General features: G+C 37.1%; 1 protein-coding gene and 2 pseudogenes across 4 annotated transcripts in view; 2 read left to right on the forward strand and 1 right to left on the reverse strand.

Annotated features, from left to right (window-relative positions):
• Positions 1–11,614, forward strand: part of LOC143642864 (cholinephosphotransferase 1-like) — a 25,647-nt pseudogene extending 14,033 nt beyond the window's left edge. The window contains exons 4-9 of the transcript XR_013155961.1: positions 16–100; positions 2,879–3,010; positions 6,258–6,416; positions 6,893–7,018; positions 10,358–10,468; positions 11,441–11,614. The product of XR_013155961.1 is annotated as a cholinephosphotransferase 1-like (transcript). The remainder of the gene's footprint in view (positions 1–15; positions 101–2,878; positions 3,011–6,257; positions 6,417–6,892; positions 7,019–10,357; positions 10,469–11,440) is intronic.
• SYCP3 (synaptonemal complex protein 3) lies at positions 590–23,009 on the reverse strand. Of its 3 annotated transcripts, none has more exons than XM_077111793.1 (10): positions 22,991–23,009; positions 22,820–22,886; positions 22,155–22,300; positions 21,599–21,668; positions 21,432–21,466; positions 19,388–19,505; positions 18,416–18,515; positions 14,001–14,099; positions 11,650–11,754; positions 590–791 (listed from the first exon to the last, which is right to left on the reverse strand). In XM_077111793.1, the coding sequence occupies exons 3-10, from the start codon at positions 22,282–22,284 to the stop codon at positions 747–749; spliced, it is 702 nt and encodes a 233-aa protein (XP_076967908.1). In that variant the 5' UTR covers positions 22,285–22,300; positions 22,820–22,886; positions 22,991–23,009; the 3' UTR covers positions 590–746. The 3 variants fall into 3 exon arrangements, with proteins under 3 accessions (XP_076967908.1, XP_076967907.1, XP_076967909.1); XM_077111792.1 differs by lacking the exon at positions 590–791 and adding an exon at positions 11,214–11,520 and having other exon boundaries at positions 22,991–23,008; XM_077111794.1 differs by lacking the exon at positions 590–791 and adding an exon at positions 11,214–11,520 and having other exon boundaries at positions 22,978–22,992.
• Positions 15,986–17,929, forward strand: LOC143690352 (macrophage metalloelastase pseudogene; annotated as a pseudogene).
• Positions 23,010–23,864: the final 855 nt, after the last annotated feature.

A 23,864-nucleotide genomic window follows, 5' to 3' on the forward strand; every position in this document is an offset into this window, starting at 1 on the left:
GTCTCTCCTCTTTAGAGTGGATGTAACTGAAATTCAGGTAGCTTTAATAATCGTGTTTGTATTGTCTACATTTGGAGGAGCAATAATGTGGGACTATACGGTAAATATGAAAATTTCAATTTATGTTTAAGTGCTTTTTAAATATTTAGGAAAAATATTGCATGGCTAATTTTCTTCAAAATACTTACATCGTATTTAGTATCCATCCTGTTAACTTTTTTTCCCTTCATTTTATAATTTTATTATCTTATATACCTTATTATGGCATTTACCCCTGCACATGAATATATTACCACAAAGAAGAAAACAGTTCCCTAGTACAAAATTAAATATACCAGTTGAACTACCTTGTCCAGGCCAAAATTCATAGTAGGAAAGAAAATCCATAGTAGAAAAGAAAAGTTGCCAATTTTTGTATTTTTTTAAGCTATCAGGTGCTATATGAAGGAGTGTTTTTATTTTCTTCTTGGTTGGTGACCTCAGTATTTTGATAAAAGTTGGTTCTTAGGAGGCCACTGTAATAATTTCAAGTATAGCATAGTATTTCAGTTTGCTCAAGCTGCTTAAATGTAAAATACCAGAAACAGACTGGCTTTTAATGATGGGTATTTATTAGATTACAGGTTACAATTCTAAGGCCATGAAAGATATCCAAATTAAGGCATCAACAAGAAAAGGCAGATGACATGCAGGGTTCCTCTGTCACACACCAACGTATGCTGGCCCATCTCTCCCACATTTTGTTTTTAGCTCTTTTTCTCAGCTCCTTCTCGCTTGGGTCCTTCTTGCTTCTGTGGACGAAAGATTCCTCTCTGTTATTCTCACAAAGGACCCCAGTAAAAGGATTAACACCCACCCTGATTGGGCGGGGCCACATCTCAATTGAACCAGAAGGTCTCACCTACAATACGTCTGGCCCAACAGGGGTAGATTAATAAAATGTGGCCTTTTGTGGGGTACATAATAGCTCCTAAGTAGCACACATGGGAAAACATTATAAAGATTATAATAATGAATATCTAAGTTATTCTGTAACCACAACCTAAGTCCACAACACTGGCTGACTCACAACTACCTGCCCACAGTGTAAAGAAGAATGAGGATAATACAAACAGCCAACAACTAGTATTTAGCTAGTGCTTATTATAAACTCAAACATTTTATCATGATTGTTTCATCAGACCCTCAGAACAGTCCTATGAAATAGATAACTATCATTTTCTTTTAGAAATAAGGAAATTAAGGCCTAGATGGGTAATTTGTTCAAGGACACATAGCTAGTTGTGGTAGTTAAATTCTGTTTTCAGCTTCGCCAGGTGAAGTCACCTAGTTCTGTGGCTGTGGACATGAGCCAATGGTACGTGAACCTCATCTGTTGCTGATTCCATCTGCAGTCGGCTAGGAGGCGTGCCTGCTGCAATGAAATGATGTTTGACTTAATTGGCTGGTGCGTAAATGAGAGAGCTCAATGTAGCACAGCCCAAGCAGCTCAGCAGACCTCATCTCAGCACTCGCAGCTCAGCCCAGGCCTTTGGAGATGCAGAAAGAAATCACCTGGGGAAAGTTGTTGGAAACCAGAGGCCTGGAGAGAAGGCCAGCAGAGATCACCCTGTGCCTTTCTGTGTAAGAAAGAACCTCAGTGGAAAGTTAGCTGCCTGTCCTCTGAAGAACTAACAAAATATATCCCCTTTTATTAAAAGCCAATCCATCTCTGGTGTGTTGCATTCTGGCAGCTAGCAAACTAGAACACTAGTAAAGTACTGCTGCTAAGAATTAAGCTGATTGATTCCAGGCTCTGGTTTTAATCACTAAGCTGCATACCTCCAGTAAAACAGTAAGAGGTTTCCCTGTGGCATTCAGTATCAGAATTCATAGCAGTAGGCTCAGAAATAGACTTCAGGCATATTTTAAAAAGTAATATACATTTCCCTTGAGGCATTCATATACCTTCTGTTTAATTAAGAATAAATTAAAGTTTCAAGGATATGCTATCATAGACCTGTACAATACACTAGAGGGAAGGGATGCTTATGTCTGTGTGTCAGCCAACAACCATAATAATAAGGTGAATGTGGACCTAGAAGCACGTAGGCAGGTCCGTTCATTAAGTCAGATGTGGTTGTCTTAAATATGGAATTCTGATGTAGTTACAACGATGTGAACACTGGGGAAGAATTCAACTTAAATTTAATATCCTTTCATTCAACTTTTTAGCAGTACCATAGAAAGAAAACATGTTTATTCTCAGCAACAAAGTTACTTTTGATATAGGTTTTTAAATTTAATTGTTAACCTGTAGTTTCCACCAGTTTTTTCGTACAGTATTTCAAAGACTAATTTCATAGGACAATAGCCTATAGCTTCTAGAATTTCATTTTTACCTTTTTTGTTTTTTTTTTTAATCCTTTGCTGCCTTTGGAAGTTCTCTTGAACTGCAATTGCCCGGCAGGTAAATATATTGCTAGATAATTTAAACCTAGAAATGTTAACTACACACAAAATGTTTACATGTACATAAATCCTATTTGTCACATTTATGATGCAGATCATGGTGTCTGCTTTTCCTGTGATACTGTCTTCTCAAGGCTACTAAATTAGAGTGAACCATCCTTTTTCATGTTGCTTAGTCAAATGAAGGCTTGTTAAATAAAGTGTAATTAGACTTAGCTGAATTTGGTGGATTCATTATTCACTTAATGAATCAAATCATTTCAGCAAAAGTTATCACTTCAGGCTGTATTTCTGAAATTGAAGGTTTGGTTGTACAAAAACGGAGAGCTCATTGTATAAAACCACATCATAATGTTTCTTTACTATTTAATAAGAAAAGAAATTTTGGTTTTTTAATGATTTGGTGTTTTTCCCTCTATCCCTAAAGATACCCATTCTAGAAATAAAATGGAAGATCTTTCCAGTTCTTGGAGTAGTAGGTGGAGCAAATTTTTCCTGTTCAAATTATTTCCATGTTATCCTCCATGGTGGCGTTGGCAAGAATGGATCGACTATAGCAGTAAGATGTTAATTTCATTTTTCAGTATTAATTTTATATTTTCGCAGCAGCTATAAAGAGATACTAAAAATATGCCAATGTTCAATTTTAGTCATTATACAAAAGCATTTTAAAGAGTTTGGCCTGATGATAGAGCATTTTTATCTTTTTACAGCCGCGCTCGGAGTAGACTTTTCAGATATTCCATTTAACCATCTGCTGTTTTTTACTGTACATAATTAAGAGTCAGCATTTGTTTTCTTGCATTTTATATCCTTGAATATAAGAGGGGAGGAGAGGAATAGTGGGGAATGAGTTCCTGAGTCAAAGGCAGGAAAGCTGCTAAGAGGTCAGTAATTTTATCCATGTGGCAACTTATTATTCACCAAATAAATTGTATTGAAAAATCACTGAAATATACTTAAAAGAACTAATATTTTTTAAAGGTAAAAGTTTTAGTTTTAATTCTTAAGTTGAGTGGGTACACCTTGTGCTTGTGTTCCTTACACCCTGCTCATGCTGTAAATACTTTTTCATTTATTTATATTTTGTAAGAACTTCTATACTTTAAACTAGGAAAGAGCCAGCATTTTTTACCAGGTTTTTCAAAATGATATACTGTGGGCATACCTTTTAAAGATTACTTTAAGCTATACCACATTCTCTTGAATTTCTTCAGATCTTTAGTACAAAATTTTTGTCCTCTAAGGATAGATTTGACTTTGGGAAACAGCCAAGGTCATTTGGAGACAGATTTAATAGGATGAGTAAACATGAGATATCCTATTTTTAGTTAAAAAAAAAAAATTCACATCTTTTATATTACTCGTAATCTATAAAAGGTTATTTCCAAAGAAGTCTCACAATTTAAATTCTTTATTAATGCATTTTAGGCACAATTCAAAAGCAAAGTATAAAATTCATTTACATATAGAAGTTTTGATATATTTGGAAAAATTTATTTCTTGAGGTGTTTTGTCTGTGGATCTCAGTACACTCTTCTGCATAAAGTTTATTATGTTGCTTGATCATGAATGACATAATAGAACACTAGCTGAAATGCAGGTTCCATTAAAGAACATAAGATTTAGTTGGGTACTGATTATTAGATAGTTGAAGGAAGGCTTAAGAAAACCAAACACTATGGCCAGGAAGGCAGTATATTTTAGACTTTTAAATTGGTGATTTTCCAACATTTTTAACATTATAGAATCATAATATATAAAACAAAGCACATTAGAATAAATTTTTTAGTTTTGATTTCTAATATTTATATGAACATGAATAAAGCTTTCTAATTAACACAAATTGAATTGGTAGCTTTAGATTTAGTAAGATTTAATACCTATTTTTTTTCAGTATTTTGATTGAGATAAGCAGCACTGAAAAAAATACTGAAACTGAAAAGATGAAAATTTAATGAACTAAACTGCACAATTTTACATAAGAGGGTGTTTGCAATCTGAATGCAAAAGAAAAAAAAGAAAGAAATTGGGGAGGAGGGTGTACAGATAAAGAACAAGCCAGTTAAATTCTTCCTAATCAGTGGTGCAGATATTTTGCAGAATTGGCAGGATAAGCTTTATTTCACTATCTGCACAAAAATTTTAACTTGGCAGTCCAAGTGTTGAATGTAGTAAAATATGGTATAGAATAAATCACATTGTTAGCTGATTATTGGTATGAAGCATTTGTATGTATATAAAATTGTAGTCAAAATGTACAAGTTTAAAAAATGTTTTTGCATGAGGAAGAACAAAGGAATGGCATTACTGCAGGGTGCTGAAAATAGATGGTAACTAGTATTTTAAAATTTCAACTTATGTGTGAGACTAAAGGAAAAAAATGTTTATTTGGTACAAAATTTATATTTTGACTAGTGCATTTCCTAATATAACTTATATTGAACACCAGAAGTAAATGGAACCTTGAGTAGGACATGAGATTTTGTGGGTTTGTCTAGAGTAATGCCCTGATAAATCCCAGAGTGATTTGAACAGTGAATAAAAAAGTATCTGCAAAGTCCCCTTCAGGGAATGGTGAGAAAGGGGGAAAATTCAACTTCGCCAAGTTGAATTCTTGATATTTTCCCAAGCAGTAAGGACAACCAAACCTTTAGGCTGAGCCCCTAGCTTGGAATTTCTTTATATGAAACTTACCCCACAAAGGATAGGTCAAGCCTGCCTAAAATTAGGCCTAAGAGTCACCCCCAAGAGAACCTCTTTTGTTGCTCAGATGTGGCCTCTCTCTCTGGGCCGACACAGCAAGCAGACTCACTGCCCTGCCCCTCTCTACATGGGAGATGACTCCCAGGGGTGTGGACCTTCCTGGCAATGTGGAACAGAAATCCTAGAATGAGCTGAAACTCAGCATCAAGGGATTGAGAAAACCCCTAGAAAAGCTGAGATTCAGCATTAAGAGATTGAGAAAACCTTCTCGACCAAAAGGGGGAAGAGTGAAATGAGACAAAATAAATTGTCAATGGCTGAGAGAGTCCAAACAGAGTTGAGAGGTTATCCTGGAGGTTATTCTTACGCATTAGATAGATACCACCTTTTCAGTCAAGATGTAATGGAGAGGCTGTAGGGAACTGCCTGAAAATGTGGAGCTGTGTTCCAGTAGCCATGTTTCTTGAAGATGATTGTATAATGATATAGCTTCCACAACGTGTGGACTGTGTGATTGTGAAAACCTTGTGCTCCTTTTATCTACCTTGTCAACAGATGAGTAGAACATATGGAATAAAAGTAAGTAATAGGAGGAACAAATGTTAAATTTAGTTTGAAATGCTAGTGATCAATGAAAGGGAGGGGTAAGGGATATGGTATGTATAAATTTTTTTCTGTTTTTCTTTTTCTGAATAGATGCAAGTGTTCCTAGAAATGATCATGATGATGAATATGCACCTATGTGACATTGTGAATTACTGATTATATATGTAGAACGGAATGATCCAAACTTAAGAATGTTTGCTTTTTCTTGGGTGTTTTTTGGCATTTAAAAAATTTTTTTAAATAAAAAATATAAAATTGTTGTCAAACTTCTACGTTTGAGATGAATGTCAAACATCAAACATCTCTGTGTTACCCTAGGGTTCTGTGGAAGTTTGAAGAAAGCACAGCTCTAGTCCATATATGCCTTTAGGCCATACACTATGCCATACTCTTCTTTAGGTCTCTAGTTCCTAGCACAAAATGGATGTTCAAAAAATGTTTTCAGTGTAATAGATGCAATGTCAGCATGTGATACTCATTTTCCACTTTATTAGGGCACCAGTGTCTTGTCACCTGGACTCCACATAGGACTAATTATCATACTGGCAATAATGATCTACAAAAAGTCAGCAACTAATGTGTTTGAAAAACATCCTTGTCTTTATACCCTCATGTTTGGATGTGTCTTCGCTAAAGTTGCACAAAAATTGGTGGTAAGAAATTTTTAAATTTTTGTTTATAATAATGTATAAATAATAAACACTTTGTATAATGTATTGGTCCTCAAACATAAGGCTAGAAACTATTTCATACAGTGGGTTGGGTTTTTTTTTTTTGTGGGGTATCATCACCATAAATGGTGCTCCAAATAAAACTGGCAAAACTATGATAATGATTTAATATATTCAGAGAGAGACACGCCTCCCTCTATAGTAAGCACTTTTCATTATTTGCTTTGCTGTAATTCTTTAACAACTTCTAAGATCAAAGAATTTTTATATTATAAACTTTAATACCCTATCCAGTCTTGAATTTGGAAAGTTTTAGAGTCCGTATTCCCACATGAAATGTGAGATTAAATGGCCTGTTGATCCTTATCTGTCTTAATATTCAATTAAAGTTATAATTCTCAGTTCTTAAAGTAAAAGCTAAAACATTTAATAGTGAAATTATACTTTTTTTTTTATAGGTAGCTCATATGACCAAAAGTGAACTATACCTTCAACACACTGTGTTTATTGGGCCTGGTCTTTTATTTTTAGATCAGTACTTTAATAATTTTGTAGATGAATATGTTGTTCTCTGGATAGCAATGGTAAGTGAGCACTATGCTAAGATTTTTATTTATCAGCAGATGTCAGGAAACAACACGATGCTTAAGAACCATTTCAGTGAGATACCAGTATTGTTATGAATATAATCTGAATTATTTTAAGCTGTGGATCATTTTATTGTGTGTAGAAATGGCCCACATATATGGAGGTCAGGTATCCAACCTAAATCATGGAACACACAACTGCATACCTCAAAAATAACTATACCTTTCTCCCCTAAAATCCAGCATCAAAAATCAATTTACTCTGCCCAAAGGACTCTATTCTTTAGTTTCTCCTACTTAATCATGCTTGTTAAATTATAAAATTCTTCCCAGTTTATATCAGATAATTGACAAGTCCAATAGGGTTAGCACTAGCAAAGGTGGGTGTGGTAGTTAGGTTCAGGTGTCAACTTGGCCAGGTGAAGGTACCTAGTTCTATTGCTGTAGACATGAGCCAATGGCGTGTGAACCTCATCTGTTGCTCATTACATCTGCAGTCGGCTAGGAGGCATGCCTGCTGCAATGAATGATGTTTGACTTAATTGGCTGGTGCTTAAATGAGAGCTCAACACAGCACAGCCCAAGCAGCTCAGCATACCTCATCTCAGTCCTCCCAGCTCAGCCCAGGCCTTGGGAGATGCAGAAAGAAATCACCCTGGGGAAAGTTGTTGGAACCCAGAGGCCTGGAGAGAAGGCCAGCAGAGATCGCCTTGTGCCCTTCCATGTGAGAAAGAACCTCAATTGAAAGTTAGCTGCCTTTCCTCTGAAGAACTCATATGTTAACTAAATAAATCCCCTTTCATTGACAGCCAATCCATCTCTGATGTGTTGCATTCCAGGAGTAGCAAACTAGAACAGTGGGCATTAACTGCAGCAAGAACTGTCAGCTAATTGAGGAAACAAAACAGAAGAGACGGTACTACCCAAGTGCAGGATTCTGAGACTATTTTGGCTATAGAAGCAAGCAACCTCCTCTATCTCTATAGCTCTTGAGGATAGTGCATAATCTGTGTTCAAATGACGACTCTGAATCATCAAGCAAAGGTTCATTTTCATTGATTATATCCTACTTAAGATAGGAGTGCAGATAATATATTAATTTGTACTCAATGCCTGTAAAATACTGAATAAAATATTGAGACTTTAGCCATCTGAGAAAAACAATCATATTACATATTGGTTAAATAGAACATTATTAAACTTTTTTTGTTATTGGGATGTTATCTTTATGGTTTGTCTTCAATTGATGAGGTTTCTGCACTATTTTGCTCTCTTTTTCCCTACCTCTGCACTTCCCTGACCTTCAACTTTAATTACACATTAAAGTGCACTAAAAGAAATCATGCAGTGAATCAGGTGGCTAAGGAAAAAGTTTTCAGGCAATATTCCAAAAAGTATTTGAAAATCTGAATAATTTCCTTTGATTTGCTATTCACTATAAATATTTTTACAGCTCTCAACCCAAATTTAAGATATAGTGAGTTATTTTTCAAAATACCTGGAAATCCCAAGTAGGGTCTCTTTTAGTGCACTTGGATACTTATTACCAAATGGAACTGTTAACATAACTAAAATATCAAGTGCTAAAACTTCAAACACTTAGTTTATAACATAGTGTGTTGGATTGTGTTCTGGTTTGCTAGCTGCCGGAATGCAATATACCAGAAACGGAATGGCTTTTAAAAGGGGGAATTTAATGAGTTACTGGTTTACAGTTCTAAGGTTGAGAAAATGTCCGAATTAAAACAAGTCTATAGAAATGTCCAATCTAAGGCATCCAGGGAAAGATACCTTGGTTCAAGAAGGCCGATGAAGTTTAGGGACTCTCTCAAGTGAGAAGGAACATGGCGAACACAGTCAGGGTTTCTCTCTCAGCTGGAAGGGCACATGGCGAACACAGCGTCATCTGCTAGCTTACTCTCCTGGCTTCCAGTTTCATGAAGCTCCCCGGGAAGCATCTTCCTTCTTCATCTCCAAAGGCTGCTGGCTCGTGGACTCTCTGCATCTCATGGCTTCATCGTTCTGCTCTCTCTGAATCCCTTCCTCCAGAATGTTTCCTCTTTTATAGGACTCCAGCAAACCAATCAAGACCCACTCAAATGGGTGGAGACATGTCATCCCCTAATCCAGTTTAACAACCATTCTTGACTAAATCACATCAACCAGGGAGATGATCTCATTACAGTTTCAAATATACAGTATTGAATAAGGATTATTCGACCTTCATGAAATGGGATTTATATAAAACATGGCTTTTCTTAGGGGGCATACTTCCTTTCAAACCAGCACAGGTTGGTTTATAACAGTGTGGTGACCGAGGATGCCCCTGTTTATAGAAGTTAAATTCGATCTTTCTTTAAAACACTAGGTGGTACTTGGAGCAGTATGGAGAAGTTCAGATCTATAGTAAAAGTAATCACATGGGTAAATGCAAGACCCCAAAGTATGGTACCCTTTATTTCCTATAAGATTTAGATATTCTATACAACCGAGTAAGAAATTATCATATTTCTATTATATGAATACATAAAAATGAAGAGGTAGCATATAACAAAAACAACACAAAGAGGGAAATGAGGGATATGAGAGCATATCAAAAAAAAAAAAAAAACACTATGTGAACCAAACAAAACAGATTCCTTAGGCATCCCTAGTACCTCTGCCAGGGCATAGGTACCTGCTTCAGAGAGAAAAGAGCCAAAATGGAGCTTTTCAGGTAAAGTCAGAGGGATGATACAGAGATTTTCAACCCTTTTGAGTGAGGAAGATTCCCTCTCCTATGGCAGAGTTGTGAGGCTCCTTTTTCTCCTGGGCTTCATTTTCTGAAGAAAAGCACTTGCCCCTGGTCTGTGAGCAAAGTTTCTCAATAGTATACCTTCCCCCTTAATTTTGTGTACACAATTTCATATATGCCTCCCAATATTGCTATCTTTTCTAGGCCTTTTACCGTCTTAAAACTAATCTCAAAGGAATAAGAAAATTATCCGATAAATGCGTTCATACAGATTATGACTGATAGCCCCCCTTCTAGAAGAAAATTTGAGGCTTCATTTCACAGCAGAATGTTGAGAAATGTCAAATCAAAAGGCCTGGCTTCTGTTACTTGCTAGCTTTGGTCTTGTCCTTTTACCTCTCTGACATCAGTTTCTGTAAAAGTACCATGCATATTCCAGAGGACTATTAGTGAAGTTCTACCAGGAAATATATTAAGGTATTCTATAATGTCATATTTTCAGAATTTTATGTTAAGATAAAGATTTGGAGGGAAACAGAAAAATAGCTGCTGCTTCAGAATGACAGATCATGATCCTGTTTATTTTTTGTTTGTTTCTTTAGGTCATTGCTTCATTTGATATGATGGCATACTTTAGTGCTTTGTGCCTGCAAATTTCAAGACACCTTCATTTAAGTATCTTCAAGACTGCATGTCATCAAGCACCTGAACAGGTTCACAAGCATATTGACTAATAGCCCAAGGATGAGAGGAGAAGCAGTTAGGGGAACCTAAGAGTGAAGGAAATTCCTCTTTTGCGAGAGGCTAGTATATCGAATAAGATTATACTTGAATATAAAACATAAGCCCTGCAGATTCCATTATGTCTTTCAGTTGTGAAGCCTTCCTTCATGATATTTTTATCAGGGTAAAATAAAAGTCTATAAATTGGTTAGAAACAAGACCAGAGAAAAAAATTTCAATTCTGAGGATAAGGAGGTAAACAACCATAAACTGAATAGCAAGCTCTTGAGCATATGTTATTTAAGTGTAGCCAAACTCAATTAAATGGCATTTTGATGTCTCTATGGAAGACATTTAAAAACCCGTATCTGAGAACTAATAGTTATATATTTGGTTCCTTTGTCTTAGTGATTTTTAGCAGTTTATTTTATTCTATAACACAAACTTAAGTTGTCTTTAATTTTATTATAGATTTTCTTTTGAGATCTTATTAGAATTGGCTCTAACAATCCAAAAGGATGTACATGTAAAATACTTTGCATTCTTTATTAATATTTTTTTTTCTTAAAGAAGAACAATTTAACCTTGCATACTTTTAGGACTGATACAGATCCAATGGGGCCAAAACCTAAAAGTAAATCATTCTTACTGATAAAAATTAATTAACAGTCTTAGGGAGAAAAATCCACTAGTACTACCAAGGAACTGAAAGCTTCATAAATACAACTTTGAAACTTGTTGCTGTTCACATAACTGTTTATATTTTATTGGGGTGAGGGAAAAGGAGTCTTGTATTTAACAAAAAGCTAATGATTAACAAAAAGCTAATGATTAACAAGATATAGTAATTTAACAAAAAGTTATTTAACAAGATACAGTAATTTAAACCAGAGTTTTTAAACCACAATATAGACTAATGTATGTCCCTTAAGCTAATGTTGTAACTGTATCATATTACTTAGGTTCAAGTTCTTTCATCAAAGAATCATCAGAATAACATGGACTGAAGAGACTTTTGAACGCTTGCCATCTCTTGTTGCTGCTGTTACATGAAAGGAGATATTAAACATCTGTTTAATATTTTGATAAGTGTTATACATATTTCAGCAAATAAAATATTTCAATGCTTACATTAATCCTTAGTTTTCCAATTTTAAATATAACTACTCACAGTGTCCATCATAAATCTTCTTTGCAATACAGCCATTTCTTTTCTAAGTTCATTTTGTGCACCAGTTAGATGATTTTCATGACTCTTCTCCAGGTCCTCCACACTCTAAAACAGAGAGTTACAAGCCATACCACTTTTCATATCAGGTTTAAACTTGTACAATTAATTTTCAAAAGTAAAAAATGTTAAATAAACCAATAATGCTCACTCTTTATTCCAAATAAAAATATATTCCGAATAATACCTGAAGACAAAAATACCCACTAAAGGAATAAAAAATGTCACATTTCAGTCAACTATTATAGGAGGTACAACAGTCATTTATTTTGCTCAAAAAAAATGGGTTAATGAACTGGTGGTAAGGTCAAAATGGAACAAAAAAAGACAAGACTGGAAGTCCCTTATCAATAAATACCATAATTTTGAGTATTTCTAGTAGGCTTTCTAAACATTGGGTAATAACCCACTTATTATGACTAACATTTAATGTGGCATAATTTTGAGTATTTCTAGTAGGCTTTCTAAATATTGGGTAATAACCCACTTATTATGACTAACAGTTAATGTGGTATGATTTCATTAGTAGGAATGTACTATGACCTTTTCTTTTTCAAGTTATGAAAAGGAAAATTTGTTTTCAATCTTTACGATCCATTCGATAAATAGTGTTCTAATTCATGAATGTAAAAATTACCATGTTAAAATGTAAAAATTACCCTGGTAAGTGCTGTGGAAGACTAAAAAATTAGTAATACATGATCTCTCCCTTATTCTAGTGAGAAGAAATATAAAAATAACACAAGTTTTATAATAGGTATGGAAACACAGTATGCTGTAGTGTATAGTGGAAAATGGGGTTTAATTCCAGTTTAGCTAGCAGAAGAATATGTCAACAGGGAAAGAAAAAGGATTTAAAAGTCTTCTAGAGGAAGAGCGCAAGCAAAAGCATGGAAATATATGGTGAGTTAGAGAAAGCAATTAATCCGGAGAAGTTAGGAGTGAAAGAAGAAGGCGGTAAATGAAGGATTTAAAAAGAGTCATGTTAAAAAAAAAAAAAGAACAAAAAAGTCATGTTTATGGGGAGAGGGGATCTTGAATACCTAAGAATTTAGAACGGAAAACTATTAACAGTTTTTCAAGAGGGAAGAGATATGTTTTAGAAAGATATTATTATGGAGTACCCACAAAGGATGGATGGCAGAACAGAACAATCATTTAAGTTTTATACTGAACTACAGCATTAGCAGTGGGAATTAAAGGAAATAAAAAACCATAATAGAAGTGAAAATTACAGGGTCTAATAATAACTAGATGTGAAGGATAAGAGCAATGAAACAGTCAAAGATAATACTCAAGTTCCTGCCCTAAGAGGTAATAGAGATAACATTTAAAGTCATCTTCTCTAGTACTTTATCAATCCTTCACACAAATTAATAAATGGTTTTCAGGGGTCATTAGAGCAGGTCAACTATATCTAGTTGAAAACATGTAAAAAATAATTCTTTTCTGCTTATATATATATATAATTTCAGTTATTTTAAAAATATTTTGAAATTATTTTGCTAGTTTACTCAGAACATCCCCAAAATCAATTTAGAAGAATGACATTAACATGTATTAAACCAGATTAAAAGAACCTGCCATCAAAATAAAAGGAGTTACAGGGTGGGCCACAGTGGCTCAGCAGGGAGAGTACTCGCCTGCTGTGCTGGAGACCCGGGTTTGATTCTCGGTGCCTCCCCATGCAAAATAAATAAATAAATAAAAGGAGTATATTCAGTGTTTCATGAAACTCCTGTGGATAGCTACTAAAAAATAAGCATATATATGCACGAACAAGATCAGTGTCAGACCACAATTTGCTATTGTGCATATGTGACAGCAGATAATCCACAGATGTTTAAACCTCAGATAGTTTTTTCATTCTATTGTACATCTGGCATCTGGGCCATCTCTTACAATGATAAATTGATGCGGTACAGCCATTTTTAGTAGTAATAATTCTCAAAGCTAATATGCCATAAAACATATAATAATGTTTGAAAATAGCTATTATTTTCAATGGGTATTTCCTCCTTAACAAACCCTGAGAAATACAAAACAAGTAAAAGACTACCTGGAAATGATTTATACGCTTTCTATTTTTCATTATATATTTACTGCTACTCTCCAAAAAAGGTGACTGAACACTATGATTAAAGTATTAATAAAATATCAATGAAGTATCAGTAAAGTATCAAATGTCATTTTTAGTTAAATCCATTTGACTATTTCCATAAATAAAAAATTTCTACCTTCATATATACATTACAGTTTTATAAGAACGTATAATGTTAACAAATACAACAGACCTTCATGAACTGCTCATACAATTGTTTAATTGTTTTCAGTCTCTGGCTTTGAGCAATTCTAGATTGCTGAAAAACCTTTTGTTGCTGCCGAAACATACTCTACAAATATAAAAGAAACGAGTGACAACAATTTCTGTAAAATTTCAGGCATAGCAAAAAATAATTCTATCATAAAGGAATAACTTTAAAATCAATCCTTTTAACATTTTCTGGTTTACTAAATATTATGACCAAATTCAGATAATTTTTGCTATTAATACACAAAAAAAATACAATAATCTTACCAGTTATTAAGAAGGCAACATTCTTTCTTAGCAATATTCAAATCATGTCTTAATTCTTGGTTTCAATATTCACAGATAGATGATTCTCCTGTAATACTGGCCTTTCTATTCCTTAACTTACTCTCTCCACTAATGATTTTTGTCCTGCCCTTCATTTAAATGGTCATAGTCTAGATTTTATCATTACCAATAACTAATCTCATAATACTATGTGTCAGTTACTGCTCTGCATACTTTAAAAACTTAGTATGTATGGATTTATTTATCCCAAAACAACCCAATGAGATAGGTATCCCTTTCATAGAGGAGGAAACTCACACACAGAGATCATTTGTCCATGGTTTCACAGTTAGCAACTGGTGAGACCAGAATCTGATCCCAAATAGTATGGTTCCAAAGTTCAGGCTCTAACCATTATATACACTGTTTCTCCAGATATCTCATCACTATTCACCAACTACCTCTCTACTTTTCTAGTTCACTCTCTTCAGTATTAGAACTCAAAAAAAATCTACCAGGACCTAAAATCCATCCATGCTACTATTTTCCACTATCCCCGATTCCATTCTCCCCATCCCATCACTTTCTCTTTCCCCAGTTTAAATTCCATGGTCAATCTTATTAACCACTCCCCTTTTTACTCTTATGCTTGTTCGGCTAAACATAAACCATGGAACCCAAAACTCTCCAGCTATTCTCCCTACAATGCAGCTAGTCATTACTGGAGAAAAACTGGTGCTACTTGATAGTCATGATACTCTGATGACTATCACTCACCTTAACTGGACCCTAATGCTGCTTGGTAATTTGACTTCCCTAATCCATTTCACTGGCCCGCTCTCAAACTATTCTGATTTTCTACTCTGTCCTCAAAAGGCAACACTTCCTTCATTATCTTTACGGATGACCTTACTTCGCTCAATAGAAATAATCCAAAGAAAACTTTCAATTTTCCACCATCAGATCCACCACCCAATCCATTCTTTATACTCGGCCTTTTCTCCTGTTCTTAGAGATGAAATATCCTTGTTCTTTGCTAAGGCTAACAATTTCACATGTCCACTAAATCCCCTCTATTCTCAACAACATTATTCATCAGTTTTCCCTCTTCCCAACAATTAAAATTCTTCTTGTAGATTAATCCCGTCAGCATACAAACATGCTGTCATTTCTCCAATCTTAAAATTTTAAAACTGAAAAACTATTCCTTTTCAGACTACCCATTTTTCCTTCCCATTCTTGTATTATTCGTCAGCCTTTTGCACTCATTATTCTACCAAAACAGCTCTCTATAGGACACCAAAGATCTCCATGCTGCCGAGCCCACCTTATTAGACCCATCAGCAACACACAACAGAGTTGCTCCTCTCTCTTTCTTAAAAATAAGTTTTCTTCATTTCATTTCACCCAGTTCTCTACTAGTTCATTTACTGGTTAACGCTCATCTCCTGGAACTCTAAACATTGAAGTACTTGACAGCTGCTTCATCCTTAGACTTCTTTTTTATAATTATAATCAATTCCTTGCTCCTCTTACCTACGTTTATGGTTACCTTTATGCTGATAACTCCACAATTTGTTATCTCCAGCCCATATCTCTGCCCTGAATCCTAGACTCAAATCAAGTGGTCTGTGTAACATCTGCTTGTGGATATTTCATATGCACCTCAGATCTTAACATTTCCAAAATAAACTCATCAACATGAACAGTACCTTACCTCGTGGGTAAGAAATGTGTGATAATTTTACAGTCACTCCAAGGATGAAATTAAAAAGTTGTGCAGTTTTGCAGTATGTGGGAGAGCTGACTTCCATCCCCCATCAGCATGGTCAGAAAACCATTTCCTGACTACAATGGTTCGGGAATGAGCAAATGATACAAACTAGATCTGTGATAGTCCTCCTCTAGAAGACTTCTCTGCCAGAGTTACTGAGAGACTCAGTCTACTGGGATTACTAAAATGGTAGTTAGGACTAAAAAGGAACAGAGTTAACTGCATTAAGCAATTTAGGAGAAGTTTAGAATGAAGTTTCTGCACTGAATCTCACCCTGAAACTTATTACTACTGGATCTGTTCCCGACCAGAAATACAAATACAGAAGAAAATGATGTGGTATTTGCCAAAGTACCTGGGAACCTTTTATGATCTCAACATGGAAAGACTTCCAATAACAAGGAAAAGCCAGTGGGAACCTCAGGCAAGATAAAATCCAAGCAGTTCTTGGGTAAAAGTGACTGGGCAACTGGACATATCTACTTTTGGTAACGATGCACACAGCCTGACGTGGAGTGCCAGACATTCATCATATCAAGACAATGAGTGGGTGCCCAGTAGGGCAGAAACGTTATACCACCTACAAAATCAACAATTATACTCCTGACCTGGCACATGTGGACGCAGACTATGCCATCCAGAAGACTTTTCAAGTGTGGAGTAATGTTACCCACCCTGAAATTCAGAAAGATTAATGCAGCTAAGCCTGACATGATTCTTTTTCACGTGGCGCTCGTGAGACTTCTACCCTTTTGATGGAAAAAGTGGAGTTTCAGCCCATGCTATTGGACCTGGAACCGGTACTGGAGGAGATGCACAGTTTGATGAGGATGAAATCTGGGTTAAAAACAACAGAGGCATAAACTTGTCTCTTTCAGTGCTTCATGAGATTGGCCATTCCTTCAAGGGCCATGTTGACCCCAACACATTTAGCCTCTCCACTAATGATACACGTGGCATTCAGTTCCTCCATGGAAACCCAAAACAGCACCAACCCATGCCAGATCCAGACAGTACAGAACTGTGGTTACCCCAGTTTGAGGTCCGATGCTGCCGCACAATTGGCAATAAAATATTTTTCTTTTAAGACAGGTTCTTCTGGTGGAAGCATGAGTTCAGTTTGATTTCTAAATTATGGCCCACTTTGCCACCTGATACGCTTATGAAATTGAAGCCAAAAATATAGTTTTTGTTTGTAAACATGAAAAGTACTGGTTATTCAGCACATTAAGAACACATCCAAACTATCCCAAAAGCATACATTCTTTGGGTTCCCTAACTCTGTGAAAAAAACCGATGCAGTCACTTTTAACCCACTTCTCTTCTCTGTAAGACCTACTACTTTGTAGATAACTGATATTGAAGGTATGATGAGAAAAGACAACACACGGACCCTGATTATCCCAAACTCACTACCAAAGACTTTCCAAGAATTGGACCTAAAATCGATGTACTCTTCTACTCCAAAGGACACTATTTTCTCCAAGGATCTCACCAACTTGAACATAATATCCTTTCCAATCGTGTCATCAGAAGGTTGAAAAACAACAGCATCTGGATTGTTAGGAATGGTCTAATTAATGGTGTAATTAACGGTGTTGGTCAGTTCACTTTAGTAAGTACTTACTCCATGCAAGTTTTTCAATTTTGAAAACCCTTAGGATATGGTGCTTGTCGGTTTTTACTCGACTCTATTGAGTCTGCAAACCAAAGCATTCAAAAGCCAAGAGAATACCTTCTGGGGAATGCTCTGTAAGATTGGACTGAGAAATTATAATTACCTTTTGGCTTACCTAAAATGAGCAATTTCTACATTTTAATTAAAAGTAAAAACAGAACGTACTTAGAACTTTAAAAGCGACAATTATGTAAGTAAACTGAAGCTTCATTAAACTAAAACTTTGAAAGGAAAAATAAATAAGTAAAATGGTAGTTAGGTCTAAGATTTCAAAAAGGATCTTGTTTACCACACTGAGAAACTCCAGTAAGAGCTGGAGACAACCCAGGTGGCAGTGCATGAGTGACCCTTCCCTACCTCCATCCAGCTCTGCCTGAAGATAAACCACCCCTGGATTTCTTTAATATAAATCAGTAAGTCTTTCTTTTGTACTCTGGCAAATTTCTGTCACTTGGAAATGCAAGCACCCCAACCAACATGGGAAGCAAAGACCAAGAGTTTTTATGACTTTGGTATGTGCCTGTACTTCTCTGGTTTACAGTCAGCAGGAACAAAACACAGCAAGCAACAGCTCACGAAAACTGGCTTAGTTCCATGGATATACTACAAGGCTAGGTTCTCCATTCCTACTTGAACCTCGGTTACAACAGATTCATTATTAAACTATTATGATACCTACAGCTAATTTTTCTTCTTGTTCCTCAGCTTTCTGCATATCTACATCCCACTGCTGAAACACAGCCAGAAACTGCTGAGAATATTCTTGGTTAAGTTTCTGCCTATAAAACATAATAATGAACACTGTCATCTTCCATACCAACATGAAAGAAATAAACATATTAAAAATAAAACAGATTTGACATATTTCTACTATTAAAAAAGGAAGGAAATAATAGCAACATTTAAGTTTTCTGGTGGGAAACTACAAAATGTATAATTTATGTTGATTCCCAAAGTATTTTTTTCTTATCAAGCTAACAGAGAAGCTCTCTCACATGCTTTAGCTCTTGAAAGCTATCGTATGTATATATATTTTTTCCAGAAATTATTGTATGTATGAATTTTCCAGAAAATTTCATTTTATCTCCAAGCAGTTTATGTTTCATTTTCTCCTACTGAATACAGGTTCTGATATAATAGGTTCCATGAGTTTGCCATACATATATATCATATAAGATTTCCAAACAGGATTATTTCATTTAATTTGTTTCTCGACTTTGGTACAACAGAGACTTTTTGAAGAACAGCTAGTCTAACTCAGCTAAAATATACAACTTATTTATAATAAAAGATTGACCTTTTTCTACATTGATGAATATGTTAAATTTGTCACCTGACTAATGGTTTCTATGGCATTTACCTTTAAATTCAGGTAAATTACAGTATTTCTAGAACAAATACACACTATTTTAATACAGTAAGAAAATTAAATTATTTGAAAGGGGGGAAGGTCTTTATCAACTTCAAGGAAATACATCTCAATTGTACAGAGTGAGGTTAAAGGACTAAAGGACTTACTTGCTTAAGAGAAAAACCAACCCAAATATATTCTTTACTGGAGATGCCAACAAACAGAACACTATAGCATTTTTAAATCCATGAGTACTAAGAAATGATATAAATGTGGTTCTAAAAGACTCAATAAACTTACCTTTGCTCTTGTTGTGTTTTCCAAACATGTTCAATTCTTTGGTTACTGGTTCTGAGAGAAGCCTTGGTATACATTTCCAATCTTTTTCTCTTTGCAAGAAGAGCCTTATTAATGTCAACTGTGTTGAAAATATTCATTCAAACTTCATGTTAAAGAAAATACCGTTTCCACGTATTCAAATCAGTATGGGTCAAGTTTGTTCAACAATGTTGTTAAGGCATTTAAAATTATACATGCTACAACATGGATGAAGCCTGACATCATGATGAGGAAATCAAGCCAAATGCCGTATGAGTCCTCATACACAAAATTCTTAACATAAGCAAATTCACAGAGACAAAGCAAAATAGTTGTTACCAAGGATGGGGAGGGGGGAATGAGTTTCCGCTCGTGATGATGAAAATGTTCTGGAAATGGTGATAAAAGTTACACCATACTGGTAATGTACTTAACTGCTGCAGAATTGTGCATTTAAAAATGGTTCAAATAATTTTTATGTTATATATATAACCACAATTTTTAAAAATATTTTTTAAGTAAAAAAAAGGGGGGGATCATTTAAAAAAAAAGCAAGAATATTTGCTCCCTTTTTTTCCTGAGAAAACTTTCAGTGAGTTATCCTAACTGCACATAATTTTTAAATTTAGGCATGCCAGAAAAAACGTACTAAACAAAGCCATTTCTATTTTCTAAAATATATACAAAGGGTCTCAAGAATAGATTTTAATTTCCTCATGAGAAAACACTTTTTTAATAAAATTTTTTTTCTAAATTTATTAAATACTCTTCACTTAGGAGAATATATATATATGAATTGTTAGAACTATTATATAAAACAGAAAAGCTTATTCTGTTAAAAAGCAAAATCCACAAAAGATAAAAATAGTTAAATAAGATGATTTTTAAAAAGACAGTCAGCAATACTTTTTTTTTTTGCATGGGCAGGCACTGGGAATCGAACCTGGGTCTCTGGCATGGCAGGTTGAAATCTCTGCCTGCCCGAGTCACCAGGGCCCAGCAATATTTTTAAATATGTTTTTTACTAAAAGAGACAAAGGCCAATTCTACTTTAAGTACATATCTAAATAAATCCATTCAATCCATTCAAGAACACAAATACTTTCGTGGAGCTTCTGTCACACAACTTTTAGGTATAAACACTGCATTTTGTAAAATGTTTAATACTTCAAATAATAAATTGTCAAACGTGATTTTATGTCATGGAACTACCATCCGGAGTTATTTTTCAGTAATCATGGTGGAGTTGAACTGCTAATGCACACATTTTATACTACCCATATTCATCTAGAGTAATAAATGTGTAAGACAGCTCACAACACACTTTATCACCACCAAATAGTGCAAATCTTCCAAAAAGACTTATTTGTATGAATTATCTCTACAGAGGAGCTAAATACTTACTCTTTTCAAAGAATACTATTGTCTAGCACAATTGTTAATTGTAACTGTTATTTGACATTCCATTTTAAACTTACAAGTTTTTTAATCTGATGATAATCTCACTAGCTAGTAATGTTGTCTTTAGTTCTCAACTACATAGTTCATTAATGTAAAACAATAAATATTATTTCAGAGGCTTCAGTTTGTGCTGTCTCCCCCAAGGAAAAATAACACAAGAGATATAGAAAATAACTAAACTGAGTAAATGAGAAACTGCTATATATACATATATATACACACACACACACAGACACGTGTACATACTAAATGTATGTAAATATTCATACACGTGTCACTCTGTGAACATAAAGAGGGACAAAGACTTTTCCATTCACTTTTTTTCTACTATACCAGTCCCCTAAATTCACACAAATATAAAATAAAAGCATTATTCTTACCTCATCAATGCTAATATTCTCACTCTTCACATCACTTAGAAATAAAAAGACCTCTGAAGCTGAATCACAGTAAATACTAAAGCAAACTCCTATATAACTATAACTCTTGTAGTCCACTGATTAACATTTTATACTCTACAATTATAGTAGAAAACAATTTTCTTTAAATATTTCCTAAAACGTACCTCCAAATCTTTCCAACATATTCTGTACTTTACCCCTGTAAAGAAATTACATTAAAAAACTTTTCACTAAAAATACTTCTTTGAAGAAATGTCACATGCCAAATATATGTACAGTACTTGTGTTCTTCCAGTACTTTAAAAGGCAACAGTGATTTTGAATACATTACCCCATATCTTCCTCAATCATGGCAGCACAAGGCCCTTTCTTCCCATGTTTTTCAATTACTGGAAACTTTCCTGGATTAACAAAAAGAATAAACGATATTTCTAAAGCTTAAGTATGCCATTTCGGTCATGTTTGTTTAATTGTTTGTTTTTTTATTCAGGTTTTTTTGGCATGGGCAGGCGGGGGGCACCGAGCCCAGGTCTCGGGCGCAGCGGGCGACAACTCCTACTGCGCCGCTGTGGCCGCCGTCGGTCATTCCCAACACAGTAATTCTCCACTTTGGGATCTTTTAGGGTTTTTGCCAACAAAAGTGTTTCAGCAGACATCTAAACACAGCGCTTTTTCTGCAAGTCAGGTAAACTGAACCAGGACCCAGGACCACCCACCTAGTAGGCATTTTAGAGATAAGGACGCGGAAGGCCGGTGAAGCTACACAGCTCCTCTACCTCACCCGGGCAAGGAGGACCTAACAGAAACAACGGATGTGAACACGCTTTGGGAGCTGCGGTTGACAACGGTGGTTTCAGGACCAACGCGCGGCGGGCCCCGGGCCGCACCTTCCAGGAACTCCTCCGAGCCGCTCAGCTGCTTCGGGTCCTCCGCGTCGAGGCCGCAGGCGCCGAGCCCCTGCCCGCCCACGGCCGGCTTCCTCGCCTTCCCCACGTGCTTCTTTCCCGAGGGCGCCATCCTCACGCTTCCTGGCCTTCGGAGCAAAGACGCTCAGCACGGGCTCTCCTCGCCAACGGAGACGCGCGGCTTCCTCGGGCAGACGAGCGGGCTGGCCGCGGGGCGGCGGGCCCCAGCCGGGAGGAGCCCCCGCCTCAGCAGCCCCGGGCCCGCGCACCCGGCCGCGGCCGCCCGGCTCGGAGGGGCGCCGGCGAGCAGGCCCAAGGGCGGCCCACCGCGAGGCGCGGACAAGGGACGAGCGCTGTGCCGCCTGCGCGCCTCGGAAACGTAACGCGCAGGGCGATGCCACCGCACAGGCACGGGGGAGGGGAGGGAAAGGCGCTCCGAGCTCACCCCACAGCTCCCGACGCGCGTGGGGGCCGCAAGGGCGAGAGCCGCGCGGCGGTGGGCCGGCCCGGAGGGAAGGTCGTGCGAGGCGGCCTGACGGGGCCCACTCCCCGCGCCGCCCGCTCCTGCTCAACACCCTGCCCTCAGTGGGGTTCGTCGCCTCCATTTTCCTGTCAGGGGCCCTGGGGACGCCGCGGGGGAGATTTACCTCGCCGGCCTCACACGGCCACTCGTCCGCAATCCCGAGCTGGAAAAACGCCTCCCGCTCCTCACACCTGAAAAAATAACCCAAAGGCCGCAAGCCAAAGTTACCAGTCTCCAAGGATAAGCTGCGCCACTGCGGCTGCTCCCACCTGAGCTCCTCACCCGGGCTCCTCACCCGAGGCTGCTGCTTCGCTGCCGCGACAGTAATGCGAGGCGCAAGGATTCGCGCGGGAACACAGCCAGCCACCCCTCAGGCAGGTGGGACGCTGATTGGTGGGTAGAGGGCGCAGCATTCCGGGTGGCAGGTGCTGCACGACGCTGATTGGTGGGCAGAGCGCGCATGCGTACGGGACACCCCCGCCCCTGCTCCCACCCCGCCAGCCTCAGGTGCTGCGCGAAGCTGATTGGTGGGTGGATTGCGCATGTGTCCTCGGCTGGAAGCTGCCGCTTCGTGTGGTGTCTGTGGTTTTACGGTTTCTTTAAAATTTTAACTTAAGTTCTTGCCTGCCATGCGAGAGACCCGGCTTCAATTCTCGGTGTCTGCTCATGCAAAAAAAAAAAAAAAAAAAAAAAAAAAATTAAGCATTTCTTATTCTTGAAAATTACAAATGAATGTTATGAAGCACGATGGACCCATCACCTAATTTGTGAGGTAGAACTTTTACAATGCACATTGAATCTCCTCAGAGTCTTCCAAACCCTCCCCTCCTCAGAGATACAAACATTTTCCTGACATTTATGTAACTCATTGGCCCTTCCTATTTTCTAAGTTTTTGTTACCACGTGTGTATCCGTGACCCATAGCTGGGTTTTGTCGGAGGTGGGGGGGGTGGGGGGGGGTAAGAGTCGTACCGTATTCCGTGGAGTATTCCGCCACTCGCGTTTTTACGCAGTGTGGCACTGAGAAGGCAGTCTGTGCCTTCCCTATCGCCAAAGGGCTCCCGTCCCTGCTGCGAATACTGCGCCGGGAGGCCGCGCCTCATTTCAGACCCCATTCCCTTGTTCGCCGGCGTCTGAGCGGTCTGCAGAGCAGGGCCTCTCCAGACGTG

Source organism: Tamandua tetradactyla, chromosome 7 (genome assembly GCF_023851605.1).
Source record: "Tamandua tetradactyla isolate mTamTet1 chromosome 7, mTamTet1.pri, whole genome shotgun sequence".
Taxonomy (NCBI): Eukaryota; Metazoa; Chordata; class Mammalia; order Pilosa; family Myrmecophagidae; genus Tamandua; species Tamandua tetradactyla.